The sequence below is a fragment of the Corythoichthys intestinalis genome, chromosome 5, assembly GCF_030265065.1.
Source record: "Corythoichthys intestinalis isolate RoL2023-P3 chromosome 5, ASM3026506v1, whole genome shotgun sequence".
In the NCBI taxonomy this organism is placed as follows: domain Eukaryota; kingdom Metazoa; phylum Chordata; class Actinopteri; order Syngnathiformes; family Syngnathidae; genus Corythoichthys; species Corythoichthys intestinalis.
Genome location: NC_080399.1, coordinates 7,402,421 through 7,424,686, shown reverse-complemented (window position 1 = coordinate 7,424,686; position 22,266 = coordinate 7,402,421). Strand labels below are relative to the sequence as shown.

Sequence of the window (22,266 nt, the reverse complement as noted above, 5' to 3'; positions counted from 1 at the left end):
TTCTACATTTAATTTCTTTTTTTCATTTTATGATTTTTTAATTTTATTTTAGGATTTTCAGTTGTAGTTTTTCCAGCATAAATGTCGATATTTACTATTTTTTATTAATATCATTTTTATGTACTTTTGCTTTATGTATATTTGTTCAATGTAAAATCAGGCCTCAAGAGGTTATTGACCGTAGAGTAACAAATAACGCTCAGAAACTATACAGTTTTGCATTTTCGCTCTCAGACTCAACGCAGTTGGAGATTGCGGTCTTATCAACAATACTAGATAAGCCTCCTCACCTATGGGATGGAATGAAAGCCATTGTGAGCATCATCAGCTCCCTGCTGAATCACCCCATCCCTGCAATGTCTGTTGCTGCAGCGTTTCTATCAGATCATCTCTCCCTCCTGGTCAGCGGCCCTCATGTTTACGTAAATGATACTCCACAGGAATGCTTCCTGCATGCCAAGATGAGACTGTCTTTCCTCCTCGCTTGCTTTCGTCTGCGTGTGCAATTGTGTTTGGGCGGGCCGATGTCCTAACTGACTGACTGTCTTGATTTGGACAAATACGAGGGCGTATAGCGGAAGGTGACATTTTGAATAGTGGATTCAAAATTCAAAATTGCAAAGATAGAAATCCTTATTATAACAAAAGAGTTGTATCATGTGGCTCTTTTCATTCTTCAGCTGTGAATTCAACTCAGTTTATCATGAGTAGACGTCCAATCTGTTTGAACTGGGAGGGTTTTCACTGCCATTCGCTGGAAGCCAGTGGAGCGATGATAGCACTGGGGTAATACGTTCACGTCTAGGTGTACCGGTTAAAAATCGAGCCGCAGCATTTTGAACAAGTCGAAGACGAGAAATAGAGGACTTTGGAAGACCAACTTAAAGTGCATTGCAAGTAGCCCAGCCTGGAGCTAATAAAAGCATGAATTGCTAAGAAAATGCTTCACTTTGGCCAAGAGATGCAGCTGGAAAAAACTTGCTCTTACAACAGAACTAACAGACCAACAGCCTGTTATCGAATATTACTCCCGAGATATTTAACGTGTGTCTTAAAAATGGGCCAGAGTGCCAGAGTTGGGCTCAAGTGCAGGGGTCCCCAACAGTGGCGCCTCCAGAAATTTTTCATAGGGGTGGCCAGATGGGGCCACTTAAAATCTTGGGGTGGCCAAAACTAAAAGCCACAATTTCAGGTTTTCATTATATTATTGCAGTAAAAAGGTCAGGGGAAAACTATCAGAAAGACTTAAGGACATGGCTACTGATATACTTCGGTGTACTGTGTAATATTTGATGTTACTAATGATTTAATGTGCATAGTCCATAACTGTCCAGTCAACATTTTGAGTTCCACAACAATTCTGTTTTTATTGCGTTATGTATATATTAGGCATAAGGTGTACATTTAACTAGGGCTGTCAAACTATTAAAATTTTTAATCGAGTTAATCACAGCTTAAAAATTAATTAATTGTAATTAATCGCAATTCAAACCATCTCTAAAATATGCAACATTTTTCTGTAAATTATTGTTGGAATGAAAAGATAAGACACAAGACGGATATGGATATATACATTCATAATACTGTACATAAGTACTGTATTTGTTTATTATAACAATAAATCCACAAGATTGCATTAACATTATTAACATTTTTTCTGTGAAAGTGATCCACGGATAGAAAGACTTGTGATTCTTAAAGGATAAATTTGAGTTTGTTTTGTATATTGTGACTAAATATTGCCATCTATTTGTTGAGCTTTCAGTGAACGATACTGTAGCGACTTAACTGTTCTGCCCAAATGCACGATGGGAAGTGGTGCAACCATGACTGTGTGTGGTGGCTGCAAATGCTTATTTCTTCTCTGCGTTGTGTACACTACAGGGTGTTAAGAAAAAGATCAACTCCTGTCATTTGTCCCCACGTCGCTTCCCACAATATTTATAGTTTCTGTAGGTGAGATGACAAAGCTTTCGCCAATTAAAAGCATGGCCCCAATGAATGCTTGTATCTACTCCACTCACTTGACACTGCCTCTTATCTCTGTATATAAGTAAAACGGCGCCATTCTAGGCTGTTTGCGGCAATGCGTGAGCGTGTCATACCGCGAATGCATTAATTGCGATAAATATTTTTACGTGATTAAAAAAATTAATTACCGCCCGTTGATGCGATAAATTTGACAGCCCTACATTTAACAAAAGAAAATAAATGCATTCATTTGGGATGAAATGCAAAACTGATGCTACAACAATCTAACGATATACTGGCAAGCGGGGTGACCAACCAATTTATACCCCTGGCCACCCCCTGGTGGCGCCACTGGTCCCCAACCTTTTTTTGCACCACGGACCGGTGTTATTTGCGTCTTTTTTTCACGGACCAGTGTTCTGACAAATTTTCCAACCCATCAAAAATTGCAACTATGCGGTTCTGCGCATGCGCGCAACGTTAAAAATGGCCGCGAATGCAGCGATTCCAAAGTAAACACTACAAACTTTCTTAAAAGAAAGGAATATTAGTTACGTTTGATCATGGATGGACATGTAGAAAAGTTGTTCTGCCATGTTAGCTGCACACAACAACTGCACTCCGCTCTCTCACCGTTAACGACTTCACCGTGTCGTTAAGCATTAATTAAGAAGCCCGCTTCACAAAAATACGATGTTGGAAATTGTAGCAAGGTTTTCAGTGCTCTCGTAGCGATGTCAGGATATTCCGGAATGACTTTAATCCAGAACCTCGGTAGAGTTGTTGTCTCAAATGTACGTTTAAGGTAGCCGTCATTTGTGATCCCTATAAGCTGATCCTCCTGTTGCACAGACATGCTCGAATCACTCGGTTTATTCAAAAACAGGTCACAAATTCACTCCTTCGCAGTTCGTGGGTCTTTGAGGTTGTAGGCTCATCTTCTGGCTCGTCAAGTGCCCTTTTCGCCGTAAAAAATCGCTCCAAAGACGTCTGTTTTCCAGTCATTTTCGCTAGTGTGGGGGAACAAATATGCTGTGCCCGGGGCCTAGTGATACGTTATTATGGAGGACACGCGCACATAGATATATTATATGTACAAAACAAGATGTACTGCTTGCAGACCAATTAATGGATTTCTATGACGACATTCTAATCTATCCTGTAGTGTTATATCTAGATTAGACAGGTATATTGGTGTGTTAAGCAGGGGCACCGGTACCGGTCCGCAGCCCGGCAGATGGGGACACCTGCTCAAGTGCATTCATCATTGAAGGTGTGCAAAAGTAATATATTTAGTTTTGATCTCGTTAAGATGTAAGAAGTTTCATGCTAGCCACTGCTTCACATCGGATATGCCCACCATTAATTTAGTGAGAGCAGTTTGTTCGTTGGATCTCAGGGGCAGATAGAGCTGCAGGTCGTCAGCATAAAAATGAAAAGAGAATTTTTTTTTTTAATAATTGATCCTAAAGGTAGGAGATAAAATGCAAATAGAACAGGCCCTAAAATAGAGACTTGTGGCACCCCGCAGAGAACAGAAAAGTTTGTGAGGAGGAAAATTCCGCAATCATTATCGAGAAGGTCCGATGTTCCAGGTACGATTTAAACCATAGAGCGTAACCACGGATACCTATAAAGTGCTCTAAACGAGATACAAGGACTGTATGGTCGACTGTATCGAATGCTGCTGTGAGGTCTAGTAAAACAAGGACTGCTGGCTTTCCATTATCCAAAGAAAGGTCAATGTCGTTGTGCTGTGTCTGGACTTGAAGCCTGATTGAAACTTGTCAAGGGTGGAGTTTGTCTCTAAGAATGTTTGCAATTGAATAAAAACATTTTTTTCTAAAACTTAAGAAAGGAAATTCAAGTGGAAGACGGGTCTAAAATTGCACAGCACAGAGGGGTAGAGTTTATGGGGCGCCGTTTGTAAAGCAGCACGTGCTGAAAATTACGACAACATTTTCTCACATTTAGTGCCACACAGTGTTTAAAATGGTGTAAAATTTTTAGAGTCTTTTTTTTTTTTTTTTTGCACATTTACAACATTATTTAGCAACTTAAATATGTATTTTTAAATAAGAAGTTTTGGACCTGATTGTTTAAATCCAGAACTAAATATTTAATTTAAATCTTAAACTTATATCCTATATCCTAAATGTTAAATCAGGAAACGGTCGGAACTATATGTTTAGCTTAATATGCAAATTCACATGACTGGAGACCGGAAGTAACAAAATAAAAGCTGGTGGAGCAGCTCAGACTGTCTGTTTACGTTGCTTGAAAATGAATAAAACCTACTCAACGGTGGCAGTCTGCTCTTGGACATGAGTCATTGTGATAATAACAATATATAGGTAAAATACATATTTAGGAGAAACTATTTAAAGAGTATTTTGTGTGCTCCAGCTAAATCAACAAAGACAAGTCAACTGTGCCCCGATCTACCACTCAAGAGATCTGATGAACTCAAAAAGTGGGTTACGCTTGCATATTAGTTTGAAAATCGACCGGATCCACTGTATTTTTACACGAGTGACTTCCGGTCTGCCCGATCCTAGCTACCGGTAGTAGTATTGACGCAGGAGGCTCGCGTCTCGCATCAAATAATAAACTCTGCCGTTCTTTTCGCACGCGTCGTGTTGAGCCGCTTCTGGGACGCGTCTAACACACGGCCGCACTGCGACTGGAGTACATTGGCTGATTGACTTTAACGCCAGCGTTTCACTGCGTTCTCGCGGCGGCCACGTTGTCGCGCCGTTGACGTTTCTGGGTTATACTGTCCTACCCTGTTGGTCCTCATTATAGTGGAGAAGACGGAGTAAGTATAATCTACACATTAAGTACACAGAAAAACTGTAACCCGATCGACTCACAGCCTCGAAAAGTAAGAGTTATGAAGGGAAAAGGTACCGTTCTCGCACACACCATATTATTGTTTGCATTAGTCTAACACATTCATCTAACAATAGCTTAGGCAGACTTCACTCAGTGCCCTTGACACAGTAAAGTTAATCACCTTATCTGGGCTCCTGAGGGGGGAAAGGAAAAATGGTACCATTTCTTGTAGGCACCGTCTAACTGTTTGCATTACTCGAACACACATAATATAATTAACCAGGGAATAGTATCATTTCTCATATTTACTGTAGGACTGCACCTAATATAAAATAAATAGCACACCACAGTTTAATGAAAAGCAGCATAGATACACAACGACATCTTATCATAGAAGCCCAACATATGCGTCACGAGCAAGATTGACGCCCCAAAACTTGCAAATCAGTTCTGCAAGTCTGCAAGGACAAAGCGCTCTTTGTCCTAAAACAAGTAGAGCCAGCCCGGATAACAAAGTTGACAGCGGGCGCTTGTGACGTCAAGACCAGCGTCGGTCGCTGTGGCAACCACATCCCATCCACGCACGAATCTATACAGCCCGAAACCGGCCAGAGAGGGATGATCCCAAAGCCACGCCCGGACACACCTTCGGCCGGCCCACGGACTTAAAAAACACTGGACACTGAGATAAGACAGATTTTGCTGCTCGGAAACATTTGCTATGTAGCCTTGCTTTGGATTCAGCATTGTTCCCTCCGTTGTCTGTTTTTGCCTTGTTTTTGACCATTGTCGACGAATAAATTGTCAACCTGTTTTCGATAAGTCTTCTTCAAACTTTTGAAACATGGAGTCAGTACAAAGGGTTAAAATAAGAAGAGAACGCACGAAGTTCTCCCTTCCCGGTTGGCGCACGCGAGGCAGCATCGGCCAAGCGGCACTTGTTTTGGCTGTCGCTGTTTCCGTGCGGCTTGACTGGGGAGGCGAATTTCAACAGTTACGTTACGTCAGAAACTCATTCGGTACGCCTCCGTTCAGAACCGAGCACCACGTACGGAAACGGTTGAATACAAATACATGTACCGTTACACCCTTACGCTCAACGCTTCGGCAGCGCCTAGAAATTCTGGCCATAAAGATTATGAACAGAATCGGTGACAAAGGGCAGCCTTGGCGGAGTTGAAGCCTCACTGGGATCTGTTTTGTAGAATATCGTAGATGGTTTCCTGACCAATGTATCGATAATCGTTGTATCGCCATATCGTGAGAACATCATGATTGTGAGCTTTGTCTCGCAAATGGTATCGTGAGGTACCTAGAGGTTCCGAACGTTGAGTGCCGTCAATGACGGATTTGAAGCTTGAACATCACCTCCACATTCCTGTATCAGTCCTCGGCTTGATATTCCGAAAAACCATATTCCCGTTCCAGACCGTATGCTTCTGTATGAAGGAGATAGTTTAATAATCTGTTGTTTTTTTAATACTAAGGGAGCCTCTATACTCCCATCACCTTTTATTAGCTTGATAAATCACCTCTGTTGTCAGTCAAGCCAGGGAGAATAATTGGATGTGGTTGTCGCCCTACGTGATGGATTATCAGTCATTGGGGATTAAATTAACAGATAGCGCTCAGACATAATGGTTTTTGTTTTGCATTTTAAATTGCCTGGGAGCACCGCTACACTCTGTAGGTTTTTATTGCTCGTCCTTTTGGACTTGACTCCCCCACTCTGCAATTTAGGCCTAATGACAAATGAACATTAATAGGGCTGCAGTCCTTTACAAGTATTGAATTTAGTCGACAAAGTTTGCGCGGATAGAGACCCCTCGGGAAAACCGCCAAATGTGGTGCCGTACCATTAAATAGGTTATAGCGTTAGATGCACGAACCTGTCAGACAACGCGGGGATGTGTAGCATATATATTTTTTTTTAGGGGGGGTGACAAGTGACCTGACAACTTGGTCAAGTGTTGGCGCAGAATTGCCTGATGCGAGTTGACATCTGTGACTAGTTAGCGAGGATACAAACACATTACGGCGACTACCTCACCCTGACTGGATTTCCTCCTTCAAATGAGAATCTGACAGCAATCCCTTGGAGAGGAAAAACGGATGAGAAGCTAAAGTAAAAGGAAAGAGGGTGTGGGCAGCGCTTCGCCTGGTAGCAATGTTCCCTTTGCGTGTTTGCCCGAGCGTGAGCAATTTAACTCCTCGCCCCTTTCTCCATCCTCGCAGACCCCTCCCGCCCTTCCGCTTGCACATTATCATAATTGTGTCCAGAACATGAGGGGCCGGGGAAGTGATCATGTCATTTTATTTACACCCTGCTTGGCCTTTTTCGCAAACGACATGCCACCGACTGCCAAACGGACGGCGGCCCGACGACATCTTTTGATCAGGGCTGTCCAGGCCTATCAGCCTAGAATGGCAGGTAATGGATACCCGCTGACAAACCGAATCTCTGCGAGGACATAGAGTGGGCCGCACCTGCCAGGTCTCCATTAGGCTGGCCGGCACGGCTGAGCTGCCTACCGGCTCTGCCCTCGGGGCCTAAATCAGACCAGCGCCAGCCGTGTGGATGTCTGGAGATTGGCTGTTAGCACTGGAAATGAGGCTTATTTCTGCTATGACATTTTTGTTTAGAGCAGACGTGCGTCGCAGCACGAGCGCGGGGGCAGAATTTAGTCTGCGGGTTTGTGTGTTCGAATGCACAATTTACACTTCTGAGTGAAGGAGTCATTTCGACTCGGTCACAGATTGTTTTTAGGCTGTTAGCTTTCGAAGGCTTGATTGAGATTTTGCAAAGTTTTACCATTTTTAGGCTGAAAAGTGAACAGCGTCAAAAGGGGATATTAAATGGCCCAACTTAAAATTTTAGGGGCGCAAGCAGAAGATTCAAGGGCGGACACTATAAATCGACATACAAAAGTTTTCCTCCAATTTTCACCGTTTCACCGAAAAATACTTTCATAACTAGAAACTGCAATTTCTGGAGAAATTACTCTGGGTCTTTGCTGTGTGGCTATACAGATCTTAGCCCCGCCCAGGGCTATTAATAGAATGGACAAACATGCCCGTCAATGGCGTTAAACAAAGTAAATGCCATTAGAAATGAATGGGAAATTTGGACGTCCATGGCCGTCAATGGCATCGACTTACATAGGCGCCAATGGAATCCAAGTACAGTGGTACCTCGACATACGATCGCTTCGACACACGATCTTTTCGACATCCGACGTAAAATTTGACTCGCCATTTGTTTCTACATCCGACGAAAAACTCGAAATACGACGACATGGCAGCACCGCAGACGAATGCACGGCGGATTTTCTTGTGTGACAAATCGACACAGGTTTCAAAAAAAGGTTGGTACAGGTGGTGAAACAAGGAAAAAGTTGCCGCTTACCTTCTAAATGAAAATGCAAATTATAGAAAAATATGAGCGTGGGCTGGGCATCCGTGAAATGGCTAAACAATAAATCTCCACAGTCCTCCTCCAACCATCGTTCGCCAGTCTTTATAAATTAAGCTGACAATTCTTATTGTGGTAACATCTCCATATAAATTGCCAGATTCGCCACGTTTTATCATTTATTTCACAACTTATTCAAGACAAAACACCTACTGTGTGCTGCAATTGATGGTGTCTCAAGAAAACATTAAAAGTGAAAGTGAAACTCTCAAGCTCACCGCTCTCTGTCTCTGGCACGTCAGCCCCGCGGTGCGTTCAGGTAGCACATAAAACGTCCGCCACATTATAACCCGATTCATTACATTAATACAGGAATTATTTTTATTATTTTTATTATATTATTCCGATTTTTATTTATAATTTATTTGTTTTGCTATGTGTAATTGCAATTTGTAATAGTACCAGCATTAATTTATTTAAGATTTAATGTAGGTTTTTGAGCTGTGGAACGAATTAATGGAATTATAATGTATTCCTATTGGAAAATCCTGCTCAACATACGACCATTTCGATTTACAAACAAGGTCCTGGAACGGATTAACTTCGTATGTAGAGGTACCACTGTACATTGGCATCAATAGAATTAACAAACATGCCCGTCAATGGCATTAAAAATATTAAATGCCATGAGAAATGAATGGGGAATTTGGACGTCCATGGCCGTCAATGGCAGCACCCTTGATAAGTGTCAATGGAATCGGGGAAGTTTGGGGGATAAGTCCTATTGATATCTGGTCATTTCCTGTTGATTTGGGGACATTGTTTTTTTCCCATTGAAAATGAATGGGAAAAAAATTGGACGTCCATGGCTGTCAATGGCATCGATTCACATATGGGTCAATGAAATCTAAGTACATTAGCATCAATCGATTCGACATACAGTATATATATGTATATATATATATATTTTTTTTTTTTCTTTTTATATATAACCAAAAATAGGCACTTGCCCTAAACTTTTCTTGAATGACATATATATATATATATATATATACAGTGCCTTGCAAAAGTATTCGGCCCCCTTGAATCTTGCAACCTTTCGCCACATTTCAGGCTTCAAACATAAAGATATGAAATGTAATTTTTTTGTCAAGAATCAACAACAAGTGGGACACAATCGTGAAGTGGAACAACATTTATTGGATAATTTAAACTTTTTTAACAAATAAAAAACTGAAAAGTGGGGCGTGCAATATTATTAGCCCCTTTTACTTTCAGTGCAGCAAGCTCATTCCAGAAGTTCAGTGAGGATCTCTGAATGATCCAATGTTGTCCTAAATGACCGATGATGATAAATAGAATCCACCTGTGTGTAATCAAATCTCCGTATAAATGCACCTGCTCTGTGATAGTCTCAGGGTTCTGTTTAAAGTGCAGAGAGCATTATGAAAACCAAGGAACACACCAGGCAGGTCCGAGATACTGTTGTGGAGAAGTTTAAAGCCGGATTTGGATACAAAAAGATTTCCCAAGCTTTAAACATCTCAAGGAGCACTGTGCAAGCCATCATATTGAAATGGAAGGAGCATCAGACCACTGCAAATCTACCAAGGCCCGGCCGTCCTTCCAAACTTTCTTCTCAAACAAGGAGAAAACTGATCAGAGATGCAGCCAAGAGGCCCATGATCACTCTGGATGAACTGCAGAGATCTACAGCTGAGGTGGGAGAGTCTGTCCATAGGACAACAATCAGTCATACACTGCACAAATCTGGCCTTTATGGAAGAGTGGCAAGAAGAAAGCCATTTCTCAAAGATATCCATAAAAGTCTCGTTTAAAGTTTGGCACAAGCCACCTGGGAGACACACCAAACATGTGGAAGAAGGTGCTCTGGTAAGATGAAACCAAAATTGAACTTTTTGGCTACAATGCAAAACGATATGTTTGGCGTAAAAGCAACACAGCTCATCACCCTGAACACACCATCCCCACTGTCAAACATGGTGGTGGCAGCATCATGGTTTGGGCCTGCTTTTCTTCAGCAGGGACAGGGAAGATGGTTAAAATTGACGGGAAGATGGATGCAGCCAAATACAGGAACATTCTGGAGGAAAACCTGTTGGTATCTGCACAAGACCTGAGACTGGGACGGAGATTTATCTTCCAACAGGACAATGATCCAAAACATAAAGCCAAATCTACAATGGAATGGTTAAAAAATAAACATATCCAGGTGTTAGAATGGCCAAGTCAAAGTCCAGACCTGAATCCAATCGAGAATCTGTGGAAAGAGCTGAAGACTGCTGTTCACAAACACTCTCCATCCAACCTCACTGAGCTCGAGCTGTTTTGCAAGGAAGAATGGGCAAGAATGTCAGTCTCTCGATGTGCAAAACTGATAGAAACATACCCCAAGCGACTTGCAGCTGTAATTGGAGCAAAAGGTGGCGCTACAAAGTATTAACGCAAGGGGGCCGAATAATATAATATTGCACGCCCCACTTTTCAGTTTTTTATTTGTTAAAAAAGTTTAAATTATCCAATAAATTTTGTTCCACTTCACGATTGTGTCCCACTTGTTGTTGATTCTTGACAAAAAATTAAAATTTTATATCTTTATGTTTGAAGCCTGAAATGTGGCGAAAGGTTGCAAGGTTCAAGGGGGCCGAATACTTTTGCAAGGCACTGTATATACAGTACTGTGCAAAAGTTTTAGGCAGGTGTCCTGCCTAAAACTTTTGCACAGTAATGTACATGGCCGTCAGTGGCATCAATGAAATGTAAATTCCATTGGAAATTCCATTGGAAGTAAACGGGAAAGTTCCCATTAATAATGAATGGAAAAGTTTTTGGCAATTTTCCGGGGAACCGTAAATTTTTTCCAAATTCTGTGTACATCTTTTATGCTCCTCACCGTCCCGGAATTTTTGATGCCCAAATTATGTGATTTGGTCAAAAATTGTAGGACTACATACATTTTGAAACTTTTTTTTTTCCGGAAAATTGCCGTTTACAGTCGAACGGAAAAAATTTCGGGGCCATTTGAAAATTTCCCATCGTCGCGCGAAAATTCCAGTCGTTTGGATACTTGAACGGTGCCGATCGGTCAAATGGTTTGGGCTGCGTGGTGCGCCGAAAAAAATGCGGAGAATAAGATGATGATGGAGTAATAAGAATAAAGCTGCAGAACAACACTATCTGGTCTTTTTCAAAGACCCAGATAATAGATGCATAAAACGACAAACTTATGAATCTATATTTTATTCTCTATCAGTTTTGATCTCAACCAGTATACTGCTTCGAAATTAGGTTAACACGGGAATTTGGTTTGGGGAGACCCAGCTGTAACATGGATGCGGAGTGTACCGTTCATAACAAAAAAAACAAATATACAACCCCTAGCAAAAAGTACAGAATCACCAGTCTCGGACGAGCACTAACTCAGAAATGTTATCATGTAGAACACACTCGGATAAAAAGCTTGGAAAAAATAATTAATTATTTCAAAATTGCAACTCTTGACCAATCAGAAACACTAAAAGAAATGAATAAAAAACATTGTAGTGGTCAGTAAATGTTACTTTTATAGAGCAGTCATCTTTGTAAATCTCACTGGAACAGCACCAAACCAAAGTTCCAGCATCATCACCTTGTCCAATGCAGATTATTGACTCTTGACACCTTGTCCAATGCAGATTCTTGACTTTTGACAAGGTAATGATGCTGGAACTTTGGTTCGGTGCTGTTCCAGTGAGATTTACAAAGATGACTGCCTGAAGAAAACATCAAAATTCCCTCTGTCCTTGATGATATGGGGCTGCATGTCAGGCAAAGGCACTGGGTAGATGGCTGTGGTTAAATCTTCAATAAATGCACAAGTTTACATTGAAATTTTAGACAGCTTTCTTATCCCTTCAATTGAAAATGTTTGTCCTTTTCTAAGATTACAATGCATCATGCCACAGAGCTAAAACTGTTAAAGCATTCCTTGGAGAAAGACTCATCCAGTCAATGTCATGTCCTGCAAATTACCCAGATCTCAACCCTATTGAAAACCTGTGGTGGAAATTGAAAAAAATGGTCCACAGCAAGGCTCTGACCTGCAAGGATGATTTGGCAACTGCAATCAACGAGAGTTGGTACCAAATTGATGAAAAATACTCATCAAGTCCATGCCTCAGAGACTGCAAGCTGTCATAAAATTTATTTTATTATTATTATTTATTTTACTATCATCTGACCACAAAACCTGCTCCCATGACTCCTCTGCAACATCCAAATTTTCATAGGCAAACTTAAGACAAACTTAAGCCTAGACATGTGCTGGTTTCAGCAGAACCTTCCTTGCCATGCATGATTTCAAACCATGACGTCTTAGTGTAATACCAACAGTAACCTTGGAAACAGTGGTCCCAGCTCTTTTCAGGTCATTGACCAACTCTTGTCGTGTAGTTCTGTGCTGATTCCTCACCTTTCATAGGATCATTGAAACCCCACGAGGTGATACAGTGGGGTAAACAAGTATTTAGTCACCCACTAATTGTGCAAGGTCTCCCACTTGAAAATATTAGAGAGGCATGTAATTGTCAACATTGTTAAACCTCAACCATGAGAGACAGAATGTGAAAAAAAAAAACAACAGAAAATCACATTGTTTGATTTTTAAATAATTTATTTGCAAATCATGGTGGAAAATAAGTATTTGGTCAATACCAAAAGTTCATCTCAATACTTTGTTATGTACCCTTTGTTGGCAATAACGGAGGCCAAACGTTTTCTGTATCTCTTCACAAGCTTTTCACACAATGTTGCTGGCATTTTGGCCCATTCCTCCATGCAGATCTCCTCTAGAGCATGGATGTTTTGGGGCTGTCGTTGTGCAATAATTTCAACTCCCTCCACAGATTTTCTATGGGGTTGAGACCTGGAGACTGGCTAGGCCACTCCAGGACCTTGAAATGCTTCTTACGAAGCCACTCCTTTGTTGCCCTGGCTTTGTATTTGGGATCATTATCATGCTGAAAGACCCAGCCACGTCTCATCTTCAATGCCCTTGCTGATGAAAGCAGATTTTCATTCAAAATCTCTCGATACATGGCCCCATTCATTCTTTCCTTTACACAGATCAGTCGTCCTGGTCCCTTTGCAGAAAAACAGCCCCAAAGCATGATGTTTCCACCCCCATGCTTTGCAGTGGGTATGGTGCAATTCAGTATTCTTTTTCCTCCAAACAAGAGAACCTGTGTTTCTACCAAAAAGTTCTATTTTGGTTTCATCTGACCATAACACATTCTCCCAGTCCTCTTCTGGATCATCCAAATGCACTCTAGCGAACCGCAGACGGGCCTGGACGTGTACTTTCTTCAGCAGGGGGACACGTGTGGCAGTGCAGGATTTGAGTCCCTGGCGGCGCATTGTGTTACTGATAGTAGCCTTTGTTACTGTGGTCCCAGCTCTCTGTAGGTCATTCACTAGGTCCCCCTGTGTGGTTCTGGGATTTTTGCTCCCCGTTCTTGTTATCATTTTGACGCCACGGGGTGAGGAGAGAGTTGAAAGTTCGTGTGTCCCAACGACAGCCCCAAAACATCACTGCTCTAGAGGAGATCTTCATGTAGGAATGGGCCAAAATACCAACAACATTGTGTGAAAAGCTTGTGAAGAGTTACAGAAAATGTTTGGCCTCCATTATTGCCAACAAAAGGTACATAGCAAAGTATTGAGATGAACTTTTGGTATAGACCAAATACTTATTTTCCACCATGATTTGCAATAAATTCTTTAAAAATCCAACATTGTGATTTTCTGTTTTTTTTGTTTTTTTCACATTCTGTCTCTCATGGTTGAGGTTTACCCATGTTGACAATTACAGGCCTCTCTAATATTTTTAAGTGGGAGAACTTGCATAATTAGTGGTTGACTAAATACTTATTTGCCCCACAGTAGATTACATGATGCTATTCGCCGTTTGAGATTGACTGTCATGTTTAGCTTCTTACATTTCCTAATGATTGCTCCAACAGTGGACCTTTTTTCACCAAGCTTCTTGGCAATTGCTCAATAGCCCTTTCCAGCCTTGTGGAGGTGAACAATTTTGTTTCTGGTGTCTTGGACAGCTCTTAGGTCTTGACCATGTTACAATTTTGAGTCTTACTGATTGTATGGCGTGGACAGGTGTCTTTATGCTGCTATCGACCACAGACAAGTGCATCTGATTCGGGATGATACACTGAGTGGAGGTGCACTTTTAATAGGTGGACTAACAGGTCTATCAGAATTCTGGTTGGTTTGCAGCTGTATCACGCAAATAAATTGTTAAAAAATCATGCATTGTGATTTCTGGAATTTTCTTTTTAGATCACCTCTCTCACAATGGACATGCACCTACGATGAAAATTTCAGACTCCTCCATGATTACTAATTGGGAGAAGTTGCAAAGTAGCATGGTTTTCAAATACTTATTTTCTCCACTCTATATGTATGTATATCGAAATGTTGATATACCACGATACTTTGTACACCAAAAAGGTTATCATACGCTCCTGCCAAGAATCGATATATCGTTTTAAAAAGGTGTTAGTATTAAAACAAAGAAACAAAATTACAGGTCTCCTGTATGTTCCAAGAACAAGAACCAAGCAGGGTGTGGCAGCATTATGCTCCTCACCTCTGGAACAAGTTACGTGAAGGTCTGAAGTATGCTCAAACTGTTAGCTCCTTTAAACCCTAAATGAATTAATCGTAATTAATCGCAATTCAAACCATCTATAAAATATGCCATATTTTTCTGTAAATTATTATTGGAACGGAAAGATAAGACACAAGACGGATATATACATTCAACATACGGTACATAAGTACTGTATTGGTTTATTATAACAATAAATCAACAAGATGGCATTAAAATTATTAACATTCTCTTAAAGCGATCCATGGATAGAAAGACTTGTAGTTCTTAAAAGATAACTGTTAGTCCAAGTTATAGAAATTTTATATAAAAACCCCTCTTAATGTTTTCGTTTCATTAAAATTTGTAAAATTTTCAATCAAAAAATAAACGCTCGCCATTGTGTATGTCAATAATTACTCCATGCTCACTCATGGTACTAACCCATAAAATCAGTTGGACCCAAGCGCCAGCAGAGGGCGCCAAACACCAAAAAACAAGTAACAAGCGGACATTCCACTGTACTGTCATTTTAATCTGTTTGAGCGGGGCATGTGCGTTAATTGCGTCAAATATTTTAACGTGATTAATTTAAAAAATGTATTACCGCCCGTTAACGCGATAATTTTGACAGCCCTAGTTTTTATGTATAATTCTATTTCCTATTTCGACTGTCTTTGTTTTTACGTTCTATTGATTTTAATGTGATTTTTATGATCTTCATATGATGTAAAGCACTTTGAATTGCCTTGTGTTGAATTGTGCTATATAAAAAAATTTGCCTTGCCTTGCCATAAATCGATTATTGATGCCGTGAGTTGAGGATTGTCATTATTAGAGCTGGGAATCTTTGGGCACCTAACGATTCGATTACGATTACGATTCAGAGACTCCGATTCGATTATAAAACAATTGTTGATGCACCACCTCCCTTTTTTATTTTTTTATTTATTTTTTTTATGTTTTGTGCATTAGTTCCAAAATTGTTCAAAAACCCTCACAGGCTAAACCAATGATTGGCAATGAATAATTATTATAATTATTATACTGCTATTATTAGACCTGGGAATCTTTGGGCACCTAGCGATTCGATTACGATTACGATTCAGAGACTCCGATTTGGTTATAAAACGATTATTGTTGCATTTTTTTTTTTTTTTTATGTTTTGTGCATTAGTTCCAAAATTGTTCAAAAACCCTCTCAGGCTAAACCAATGATTGGCAATGAATAATTATTATAATTATTATACTACTATTATTAGAGCTGGGAATCTTTGGGCACCTAGCGATTCGATTACGATTACGATTCAGAGACTCCGATTTGGTTATAAAACGATTATTGTTGCCTTTTTTTTTTTTTTATCTTTTGTGCATTAGTTCCAAAATTGTTCAAAAACCCTCTCAGGCTAAACCAAACTACTATTTCAGTATCAAGTTAACATATAACAGAAAACAAATATGCAAAAATAACAGTAAATAAATAAACTCCAGTCCCCATTGTGTATCAGCAGCTTTAAACAACATTCAATTAATTTAATGTTGTGAATCAACTGTTACAGTTGTTAAAATTACTCCCGTTATTCCATAATTTCCCTTCTGTCAACTTTTGTCAAAGTTTTAAAACTCTTTCATCATGTAAATATAGATTCAAGACCAGATTCTGCCAATTTAGGAGTATTTTAGATAAAAAGTTAATTAGGTTCGCTACAACAGAGCCTTCTAGAGAGGTCTACTGCTTTAAGATGGCGGCTGTTTACTTACGCCGGAAAGTCTGTCATTTTGCATCTCTGTTCAATAATACATGTTTTAACACTGATGTCGTCTTTCATTTTGCATCTAGTTCTACATAGGCTACATATGATATCTACTGTAGCCGTATGTATGTAGCAGCTAGCGACTGGGCGTTGTTTGTAGTGGCTGTTGGCCGTAGTCAGGTATGATTGGGTTTTTTTATCTAGCGGCATGAGTTGGACATGATATTTACTCTCGGTCCCTTCCTCATTGCGTCCCAAAGACCGCGCTGACTGTGTTTTACTTCCGCTTTACCTGGTATAATTCAATAATCGGAATTTGGATATTTGTGAATCGTTCTCGAATCATCCACGGCCGAATCGCGAATAATCTAAGAATCGGAAATTTCGAACGCCTCTAGTCATTACCCGGGTAATGACAAGAATGACGTTTACTCTCGGTCCGTTCCTCATTGCATCCCGAAGACCGCGCTGGCTGTGTTTTAGTTCCGCTTTACTTGTCATATGTCAATAATCGGAATTTGGATGTTTGTGAGTTGTTCTCGAATCTTCCATGGCCGAATCGCGAATAATCTAAGAATCGGAAATTTCGCAGACCTTTAGTCTTTACAATTTCCTTTTCCATTTCAATCCCTTAAACTTACTTGTTTTATTGCGCTATTTACTATGTTCCAATGGCTTTACACTTAAAACCTGTAAAGATTTGTGCGTGAAAGCAAGTGCACGCATTACCGAGCTAATGAACTCTTCAGCTCAATGTAGGATGCGTATCTGACATGTCGAACTCCCGTCAACTAAATTCAAACATTCCTCTTTCGGAACTCTCGCTTTGCTATTACGAGCGTCTGTAAGTGTGTGTGATCAGAGAAAAGGGCAGATGAAGAGGCGTCAGACATATTAACTGACAGATGGAGGTTGATCCAACTCATTTATTACCCCAGAGGAGAATGCCACAGTAAGATTGGGCTTCATTAATTTCAGATTTAGTTTTCATTTCAAGCTGTTGCGCCCTGAGATAAATAAAATGGCGCATTATGTTTTTGCCAAGATATTTCTTTTTTGTTTTCCTCCAATACAGGGAGTGAAAAGAGGGGAGGCATAAGTTCCATGTGGCTGGGGTAGTATATAAATACAGGCTCGCCTAGAGGAAAATAACACCTCAACGGTTGATGAGGTGAAATGGGATGACTGTAATTTCTCAGCTCAGCTTTAAAGGCTCCCACACAGATGGCTCATTTATCCCGGGGAGTCCTCGGGCACACATTGCAGAGAAACTTTTTTTCAGTTATTCTAACACGGCGCGTTGACTCCTTGCAATTTTACTCATCTTGTTCTTTCTCTCTTTGTGTCCGTTTGCCCCGCAGCCTATTCTCCGGAGGAGCTGACAAAGCACCCCGCCGAGGATGAGGACGCGGAAGCGGGCGACCTGCCCTCCGCCCCTCGAGATGACCTTCCCGTGAAAGATGAGATTGTGGCGGAGAAAAGCGGCGGGCCTGCCAAGGATCAAGCATGCGACCAGGACTCTGTCGGGGCCGCCGAATTGTCGGGGCAAGAGATGGACAGCGAGTCGCATGTGAGCGAGATCAGCGATTGCCTCTCAGATTTTGACAGTCCCTCCAGAAAAACCGAAGGAAACTTAGGCACGGCGCCTCTGAACGGTGGCTCCAAAACGCCGCCCATCGGTATGGACACTTTGGAACATATGAAGGCCATCTACTCCAGCTTCCTAACTAGTCCTCTGTGGGCACCGCTGAACTTTAATACCAAACCGATACAGGTGCCGTCGTCTGCTTCCGCGGAGAAACCCGCTCGCAGCAACAGCACCAGTAGCAGTAGTAGCTGTAGCAGCAGCAGCTACGACTGGCATCAATCCGCGGTAGCGAAAACTCTTCAACAAAATCCTCCCCAGAGTCGTCATACCGCGCAATCTGAGCCCAACCTCTTCAGCACAGTCCAGCTCCACAGGCAAAACCCAAAGCTGTTCGGCTCCATTTTCACCGGGGCTAGCAAATTCCGCTGCAAGGGCTGCAGCGCCGCTTACGACACGCTGGTAGAACTTACGGTTCACATGAACGATACGGGCCACTACCGAGACGATAACCAAGATAAGACCGGAAGCGGAGCAAAGCGCTGGTCCAAACCCCGCAAACGTTCTCTTCTGGAAATGGAGGGTAAAGAAGACGCTCAGAAAGTTTTGAAGTGCATGTATTGCGGTCACTCCTTTGAATCTCTGCAGGACCTTAGCGTCCACATGATCAAGACCAAACACTACCAGAAAGTGCCTCTGAAGGAGCCGGTAGCCCCTGTAGCGACTAAGATGATGTCTTCTAAAAAACGAGGACTGCTGGGGCTAGAGATCGCCACTTCACCACGTTCTAGAGAAGGAACCCCAAAAGCTAAGCACTCGCATTCAGACTTGAGTGAACTTTCGCAAAAACGTTCCTCCAGCCCCTACACGGCTCCCGCTAACCGATACGCCCACCAGAACGGCGGTAGTTACGCTTGCCAGTTTGAATCCAACAAATTCCAGATCCTCAAATGTATGGAATGTGGGAGTTCACACAATACGTTGCAAGAACTGAGGACCCACATGATGGTGACCGGGCACTTTCTGAGGGTGACGAACTCTGTAGGAAAGAGAGCCAAAACGCTTCCCGAGGCCACCTCCCCCAACCCCGGGAGAGTCTCCACACCTACGGAGCCGAGAGTTCAATCCGTCCCACTGGCACCCTCTACGTTCTCTCCTCCGCCTGTTCAAACCACTTCAACTTCCCCTGCCGGCTCTCCTCCTCTCAAAGAGATCAAAAGGGAGGAGGTTGAGGAAGAGTGTACGAAACAAGAGGACCTAGGAAATGAAAAACAAACGCTAATTTCAGTCAGAAAGGAGGAAGATCTCGAGAGGGAGGAAAAGTTTGATGTCTCAAAGTATAACTACCTGACTGAAGAGGACCTGAAGGAGGGTCCTAAAGGAGGCTTGGATATTCTGAAATCACTGGAAAACACTGTGACATCCGCTATCAACAAGGCTCAGAGTGGAAATCCCAGTTGGGGGGGCTACCCTAGCATTCACGCTGCTTACCAGTTCCCCGGTGCCATCAAGCTACAACAAGGAAACGTTGAAAAGAACTCCCCGATGAAATTCATGTTTAACGGCGGCGATGGAGCGTTGTCATCCATCGCTAGCAACCAGCCTCTAATCAGCCCACCTCTTACCCAGTCTTCCCCCTTTCCTAGCAACAACTTCCAGGCCATGGAGGATTTAGTGAAAAAAGTGACTGAGAAAGTAGCGAAAGTGGAACAAAGGGTGAAGCGCTTGTCTCCCAAAAGGGAAAGCCGTCTTTCCCCCTGCAAAAGCGAGGCTGGTGAATCGCACAAGGGCGGGGAGGCTGTCTCACCTCGGGAATTGAGGGCAGTCACCCCAGCAAATAGCGACAGGGGAGCGTCCCCGGCAACTGAAACCAAGAGAGAGTCTGCAGTCAAATCCCCGCATGCCTCCAATTTAACATGCAGCACCGCCATCATCACTGGCCACACTCCTCCGGAGCAGCCCTTTGTCAATCCTCTAAGTGCTCTTCAGTCGGTAATGAGCATTCATTTGGGGAAAGCGGCCAAACCCTCGTTGCCAAACCAAGATCCCCTGAGTCTTCTCTCTAGGTTCAGTCAAAGCATGGCTGAAAGGGCCGCCGTCGCCGCTCCTCCTCCACAGCCCAAGAAGCCCGAAACCGTAGTCGACGATACTTTCTGCCAGTCCGCTGACGACCAGCCTATGGACCTGACCAAAGGAAAGGGCGAGAAAGGAATACCCGTCGCATCGGCTCCCTTAACCCCCTCATCCACCGCCTCCTCCATCTCACCCTCCTCTCTCGTCACCCCTGCTCAGCTAACAGTGGTTTCTCCCTACATATCCAACAGCCCTTTGCATGAGAACGCCTTGTCTGATATCTCGGACATGCTGAGGAACCTGACCCAATCCCAGCCCGCCCCGAAACCGGCCTCTCGGTCACGGGTTGCCGATAAAGTCGAGGGGCTAGTCTCGACATGCGGCGACGACGACGACGGGGCCCTGCACGGTCACAAACGCAAGGGTCGACACTCCAGCTGGAACCCTCAGCATCTCCTCCTCCTGCAGGCGCAGTTCGCGTCCACTTTGAGACAAACCTCCGAGGGGAAATACGTCATCAACGATCTCAGCCCGCAGGAGCGAATGCACGTATCTCGTTTTACGGGTCTCTCGATGACGACCATTAGCCACTGGCTGGCTAACGTCAAGTACCAGCTAAGAAGAACTGGGAGAACCAAGTTCCTCAAGAACCTGGACTCCGGTCAGCCTATATTCTTCTGTAGTGACTGTGCCTCACAGATCCGAACCCCGGCAGCATACGTCGGTCACCTGGAAGCTCACCTGGGCTTTAGAATCAGGGACTTGGCCAAGCTCTCACCAAAACAGACTGTCAGGGACTCCCACGCTCTCGCCGAGAAGCAAACGCCCCTGGAGTCCTACGTGTCGGCGCAAGACGACTGCGGCGGTAACGGTTCCGTGTACCGCTGCCAGCTTTGCGTCCGTAAGTTCGCCACTAAGCACGCCATCAAACTGCACCTCAGCAAGAGTCACGGGAAGTCTCCGGAGGATCACTTGCTGTACGTGTGCGAACTCGAGAAACACTAGCGCGCGCTCGTCGGTCGAAAAACTGAATGAAGTTCTGTTCAATTTGGTAAAAAAAAAACGACATGTGGTATATAATGCACTAAGATGCCAAGAACTACTACTGGTGAAAAGTGTCAGCACAAACAATTTACAGTGCCCTCCATAATTATTGGCACCCCTGAAAAAGATGTGTCTTTTAGCTTCTAATATTTTTTTATTCAAATAATATGGGACCTTAATGGGAAAAAAAGTGAAAAATCCAACTTTCAATACAAGTGCATTCATTCAGTGGGGGAAAAAATCCCACGTAAAGAAAAAATTATTTGACATCAAATAATGTGTGTCACAATCATTAGCACCCCCGGTGTTAATACTTTGTACAACCCCCTTTTGCCAACAAAACAAGGTCCGGGGACTGAGATGCCCATGGGAGGAGCATGATTTTGTGTCTGGTAAACCATTTCTGTGTCGATTTGGCCATATGTTTAGGGTCATTGTCTTGCTGAAAGACCCAGTGACGACCCATCTTCAGCTTTCGTGCAACAGATATTAATTTAAAAAGTCCTGGTATTTCAAAGCATTCATGATGCCATGCACCCTAACAAGGTTCCCAGGGCCTTTGGAAGCAAAACATCCCCACAGCCTAACTGACCCACCCCCCTAACTTCACAGTGGGTATGAGGTGCTTTTCAGCATGCACATCTTTCATGGCACGCCAGACCCACTTAGAGTGTTTGTTGCCAAAAAGCTCAATCTTGCTCTCACACATAAATACACACGGTCCCAGGCTTCAACTGGGACCGTCTGCTTTGGTCAGATGAGACCAAGATTGAGCTTTTTGGTCAAGTGCATCTTTCGTAGCACGCCAGACCCACTTAGGCTACGTTCATACTACAGGTCTTAATGCACGAATCCGATTTTTTGTCATATCCGTTTTTTTGGCGTGCCCGTTCAGACTGCCTTTATCCATTGAGACCGTTCAAGTATT

General features: G+C 42.6%; 1 protein-coding gene across 1 annotated transcript in view; it reads left to right on the top strand.

Annotated features, from left to right (window-relative positions):
- Positions 1–21,517, top strand: part of LOC130915832 (teashirt homolog 3-like) — an 81,159-nt gene extending 59,642 nt beyond the window's left edge. The window contains exon 2 of the mRNA XM_057835953.1: positions 17,998–21,517. Within this exon, the coding sequence (XP_057691936.1) occupies positions 17,998–21,299 (3,302 nt within the window). The 3' untranslated portion in view covers positions 21,300–21,517. The remainder of the gene's footprint in view (positions 1–17,997) is intronic.
- The last annotated feature ends 749 nt before the right edge of the window (positions 21,518–22,266 follow it).